General features: G+C 31.3%; 1 protein-coding gene across 1 annotated transcript; it reads right to left on the bottom strand.

Moving 5' to 3' along the window:
- Positions 1-3195: 3195 nt before the first annotated feature.
- On the bottom strand, positions 3196-5613 carry LOC100797510 (uncharacterized). Its single transcript, NM_001289247.1, is given in 3 exon segments — positions 3196-3751; positions 4528-4756; positions 5332-5613. Coding segments are annotated over 3 exon segments (903 nt in total). The 5' UTR covers positions 5572-5613; the 3' UTR covers positions 3196-3317.
- Positions 5614-6158: the final 545 nt, after the last annotated feature.

Raw genomic sequence — 6158 nt, 5'->3', positions numbered from 1 at the left:
TGGGGTTGAATGAATAAAAGAACATGATAGATTATGTTCCAATAACAATAAAAAAAGACATAAATTGATTTGGTTCAATGATAAATCAAGTAGAAGATGAAAATTATGTATGAAGATAACTTATTGAAGTTATATGTTTCTCAAAAAAGGTAAAAAAAAGATTATCGAAAGTATGTTGTTTCAATTAAGTGTACAAAGATAGTTATCATCGATATTTCGACAGAGAATGCAAAGATACATATATCAACATCATAAATAGTTAGTTTGAATAAATCTTGTAAATTGACCGTTGAATTAAACTATAAAAAGACATAATAATGGTAATTTTTTATTGGTTACGAAGATCACAAAAACTTCTATACCAATACGTCGCATAAGGAAAATGACTATTGGTTATAAGAAAAACATGTATCTTCGAACTCATTTCTTAATGCAATTTACAATTTCTGCAATTGTTTCCTTTCGATCAATTTACGTTTTATGTAATTCTCTTCTTATACATTTCTTCTGGAAACTCTATACTCCTTCCAATTTTCATTTTTTCTAACTCTTTATGTTTTTTATTCTTTACTTTTTCTGCATCTTTCATTTTATTTTGCACTTTACTTTCAATTTATGTTTCGAGTACATTATGATAATGGCTCTGCATAAGTACAATTTGTAATTAAAGTATAGAAAAAGTGTCGAGATCTCCCTTTTTTATTGCTTTTTTTTGTGTGAATAATCAAAATTTTGGAATCATCTAAATTTTTGTCTAATAGGTGTTTAAACTAGTGAATTTATACTGTTTTGGTGTTATATTTGTTGTAGAAACACAAAATAAAGCTTGAAAAAAAGTTGAAGATCTGGAGACTCTCGCTCAGCGAGCCAAATGCACTTAGTGCGATACAGTCGCTCAGCGGGCAACACTCGCCTAGTGTGAAGAAATCACATGAAAAGTCTGACATCACGTGAAGGCGCACTTAGCGCGTGATCACTTACTCTGTGTTGGTTTTATGGAGGAAATTATAACAAACAGAGGAGAGAAGAGAGACAATACGTATGTGGAGGAAATAAAATTATTTTATTCTAATTCAAATTGTTCTCAGCAGCGATACAATAAATAACAAAAGATAAACTAATTAGATAACAAGATATTAGCAAAACAGAATATTAAAACTAACTTGCTCCTTAAAGATAAGAATCACTTATTGACTAGGCTAATCCATTAAAACTGCCTTACTCCTAAAATATAGGAAATCAACTTATTTACTAAATCCTATCTTAAAAACTGAAAAATAAAATATTATGCAGTTACACAAGTATATCTTCAACACTCTGCACCTAGCGCGCAATCGCGCTTAGCACAAGATCGTGAAAAATAACAGAACAAAGCTGTGTTTTAAAGGAAAAAAAGGAAGAGGGAAATCATTATTCATGATTCACTTAGTCATTCACAAAATTTTGAAGATGCTAGAGAACAAGGCTAGGGTTTGTGCAGGAATAAGAAAAATCAATCATTAGGAGTCATTCCTTTCATCTATCTCCAATCTTCTTCACTCCCTAATACTTTTTTGCAATTGTAAAGCCTCTCATGACAATGAGAGACTAAATCACTCATTTTTGGGAGTTTAACAACCAAACATTCTTGATGTAATGATTCTTACTATATATTTTATGGTTATATCAGTTTCATTGTTTCTTTTTTGCACATAATTTCATGCTTGTGGTTTGATCACCCATATTCATGCTATGTTTTAGGGTTGGACATTGAGAAATATTTATCTCTTGAGAACTGAAAAATGGCATTTAAATAATTCATATCTAAGGATAGAATGATGTTATTTAGTATGTTGAATGTATCTCTGTTAATAATGCAATTTAACTAGTTTATCTCTTAAGGAATTAGATAAATTAGACTCTTTCATGTGAGAAATCATAGCTAGAGTATATGAGTAGATGTAGGTGATAATTGGAATAATATTAAATAGAAAAAAATCATTAGCATTATATCAAGAGTAATTTTGGTAGGCTAAACCCCAACAAATCCATATTTTCATTACCCCGAGTGTTTATTTTTCTTCCCTTGCACATGTTAGACAATTAGTTTAATTTATATCAATTTATTTTTAATGTTCTATCTCACAAATATTTAAATCAATTCATTAATATTTGAAAATTGGATAAACACAACTTTAAGTACAAACAAAGTTTATGTGAGCTCGACATTCAGACTCCCATTTTATTTTATTACTTTAAACAATTTGGTGCATTTACCAATAAATTAACACATTGCATTTATGTCATTTAAGTTATTGTTTGTATTTCAGTTGAATCTACATATAGGCAACATTTTACTTTGATGTCATTTTATCTTTAATTATATGCATTTCAATTTGATTTATTTTCAAAACACTTTATTTTATAAGTCTTTTGATCTAATTTCATTATCATTATTCTTCTTTTAATTATATTCACTTGTTCCAAAAAGCATCTATATTATCATAAAACAATATGATGTGAACTATTGTTTATTGTAATGTTATTCTTTTAACATTTTGTGTTTTTTTAAAGTATTGTTGGATATTTTTGATAAATCACCCTTTGAAGAAAAAGAAAAAGAAAAAGACAGAATACAAATTAGATGGGGTTCACTCAACTGATTCAAGTGCATGAATCCTGCCATCTCAAATAGTCCTTTGCAATGTTCACTTGTATCGATCAATAGCAATCTTTACTAGTATTTTAGAAAGCAAGGAGTTAATATTCATGGGTGAGAGTGAGATGCGGTTAGTCCGGAATTAATGTTTGTTTTTGTACTAGCAAAATAAAACAATTATTTTAAGACAAAAAGGCGGAATATTATTGCAACGAATCATGCAAAGTTTGTACGTGAGTGATTGTAAAAGAGTAGTCTAGACGGGGAAACTCAACAATCCAGATTCTCGATCTCTTTATAAGTAAAAGCTAATTTTGCAATAAATTGCGGGCCACAATATTTCCCACGTACCCTTATGATACTCTATTTTATTATTTTTATATCATTTCTTTATATACACCAATTGGAAAAAGGTCATTTTGAGTTTGTATACTCTATGTTTTCATCAAATAGTTTGACATTTTACATGTTAAAATTAGAAATTTTGATGCAAGATTTTTCTTAGGTTTAAAAGTGATGTATGAACTTCTTAAAGGCAGCTTTGAACTTCACATTCATTTCCATAATTTATTTTTTACGTACATGTGTATAGGACATTTGCGAATCACTCATTTAATATTCACCCTGGGGGGGAATTAGTTACCAAATTAAACAAAAAAGGGGGTTCTCTCTCTTACAGTTACACAACCTCAACAGCATTGCAATGCATATTGGGAAGCTTCTCTAGCAGATCAACAGTTAACATGGATGCCTTTGGCCTTGGCTTAGCCATTGGCAATATCCTCTCAGAATATCCCACTGAAAGTGAGGCTGTGGAAGTGTTCCTTTCACATGGACCTAACCATTTAGCTTGCATGTACCTATGCTTCCTCCATGGCCCCATGTGCATTTTCTTTTCCTTCATGCACCTTTTGGCTCCCATACACAATATCTTTATTAGGTTGCTCAACCTCTCCACCTTCCCCACAAACACCTCTGGAAGCCTCCTAACAAGTCGGTTGTAGTCTTCACTTCCCCTCGCCATCTCAAACTCTCCTCTGAAATTCAGCTCCACAATCACCCTTACCTTCCCCTTCTTTGTGCTGTCTATCACATCCAAAAAATTGTGCTCCCCTGCACATAGTTTTCATCATAGTAAGATCAATAAACTTATAATACTATTAGGTTTTAAAATTAAATAACAAGTTGACCTAAGTCCTAACCTATAGTTTCCCAAGTTTTAATTTAGAGATTTTTTTTCTCCCTTTTTTAAGTACACTTACCACCCAATATGTAATTTGGTTAGAAAAGTTAAAAACATGTTGTAGTTGTTTTATAATAGAAAGTTTGGATGAGTCGGGCATCAAAAACTCCTCAGAACCTTAGAAACACTTTTTATATCTCTTAGTATATATGTCATTAAACATTTCATTCGTTTACATTTTTTAATCAATATGACAGAGACAATGCTTATCCACTAGTTGGAATCTTGTGAATACTATCCTTTAGCTAAAGTGCCGACTAATACTTTCTTCTTTTACTCACAATAATTTTTCTTATATAAAAAATGTGTTTTTTAAGGTATGAGTTAAGAAATTAAAATTAAAAAAAAAATTATTTAAGTGTGTAAAACTATGTTATTCATGATTTTGTTTTGTTTTGTGTTCTCCTTAATTTATATAATAAAAATTTTATTTTATTTATTCCTTAATTAATACATAAAAGACACTAATTAATAAATTTTATATTTGGTTATAATTTGAGGGTTACTTTTCATAGGTTATATAGATTAAAAGGGGATAATGTAGTTTAGTATACGAATCTTATCTTAAGACCCACCAGAAGATCTCTTCGGATTCATAGAACAGGAAACAAATTTTAAGTGGTATGGAATCACTGTGAATATGTACCTGATGGAATATCGGGTGAGCTTCTCCATTTAGTTTTGCAAATAGCACTATTATAACCCGCTTTCTGGAGCCGCCAAGAAACTTCTCTCATCAAACAGTTTCGACAACTGGTGACAGCCATCTGTCTGCCACAACCGCACACAGTTTCCGCGCTTTGAATTTCCTGAAGCGCTTCTTTGGTGGCATGCCTTATCCGTGACTCCAAAGAACTCGTTCTGCATATACTGGTCTGCACTAAATTAAACCCAACTTAATTGGTTAAAACAAACATACCCCATAATTTATATCTTTCTTTTTCGAATTAAAAAAAAACTTGAAACACATTTTGATCCACCATCTCATTTCTTTGTTTCAATTTGATATCTTAAGTTTTAAAAAAACTCCTTTTTTTATAAGCATACAAAGCTTCACTTTAATCTTTAAAAACATTTCTGTTAGACAATTTTTTTTGTCTATTTATCAACTTGATGGCACGAGATAAATTATAAGAGATGGTAGTATCACATAAGTCAAAATTAACATCTTTAATAAAGAAAAAATAGTATAAAAAACAATTTAACCTAACGAGAAGATTTTAAAACATCAAAATAAAATACTTTTTTAAAGTAAAATTAAAAAAAAATGAGAAACTAAACATTTGTTTTAACAATGTTGAAGAAAAGCTAAAGCTTTTGAGACAAGGGAAAAATTACATGAAACAAATTAACAGGCCAGGTGCATGCAAGTTTCTTAGCTGTAGAGTAGGTACCTAGCAAATTAATTCAATCGAGGAAGGTACGTAATTAATATTGGATGAATTGTTACCTGCAAAAGCTGGTGTTGGTTGTCCCAAAAGGTTCTATTCTCCTCGACGGTATCTCTGTGATCCTCGTCTTCATCGAACCGATCCATTTCATCACTGCTAGCACTTTGAGCTAACAACGTTTCTCCAATATCGTCAAGAAAGTCGAACTCAACATCGGCAACAACGCACGTGACGTCACGGTGGTGACTGGCCAAAAACCTCGTGACTCTTCTGCCGGCGGCCACAGAGGTTCCACCCATGATTATGATTAACGTAGTAGTTGGTTTGTCTGACTCACATACATTTGGATCATGCTTGTCACTGGGTTTTATACCAGAACTGGAGTTGTGTGGGGCCCACATGGTCTCTGCCCGCCGATGTGGTCGCTCTCAATTGAATGATTCAGATCTGACCAGTCATGCAGTTCGGCTCATACAGCAAGGATCCACGTCAGTTCACTCCAATAATTCCAATTTACAACCTACCCTTTATCTATCCCAATCATCATCTCGATATACTCCAATATCCATCTTCCAATCTTTTATGTCATTGGGCATGCATTATTTCTTCACAAACAATGTAGAATAGCATTATTTTAAGGTAGAATTGTAAATTTTGTTTTTTAATTTATTTTTAGTTTTGAATTTGGTTATTTAGTAATTTAATTCATAGATTTTTATTTTATAAAATTGTGTAATGTTGGTCTGAGATCATGATTGATTAGACGTTAACAATTAATAAGTTATGTTTGTCATATTTTTATGGGATGATAAGAGTTACGTGTCATGTTTTCATTGAATGTCAACTTCATAAAAATAAAATGAATTGTTGTTTGTTTTACAAATCA

Source organism: Glycine max, chromosome 15 (genome assembly GCF_000004515.6).
Source record: "Glycine max cultivar Williams 82 chromosome 15, Glycine_max_v4.0, whole genome shotgun sequence".
Classification (NCBI taxonomy): domain Eukaryota; kingdom Viridiplantae; phylum Streptophyta; class Magnoliopsida; order Fabales; family Fabaceae; genus Glycine; species Glycine max.
This window is presented reverse-complemented; position numbering and strand designations above follow the sequence as displayed.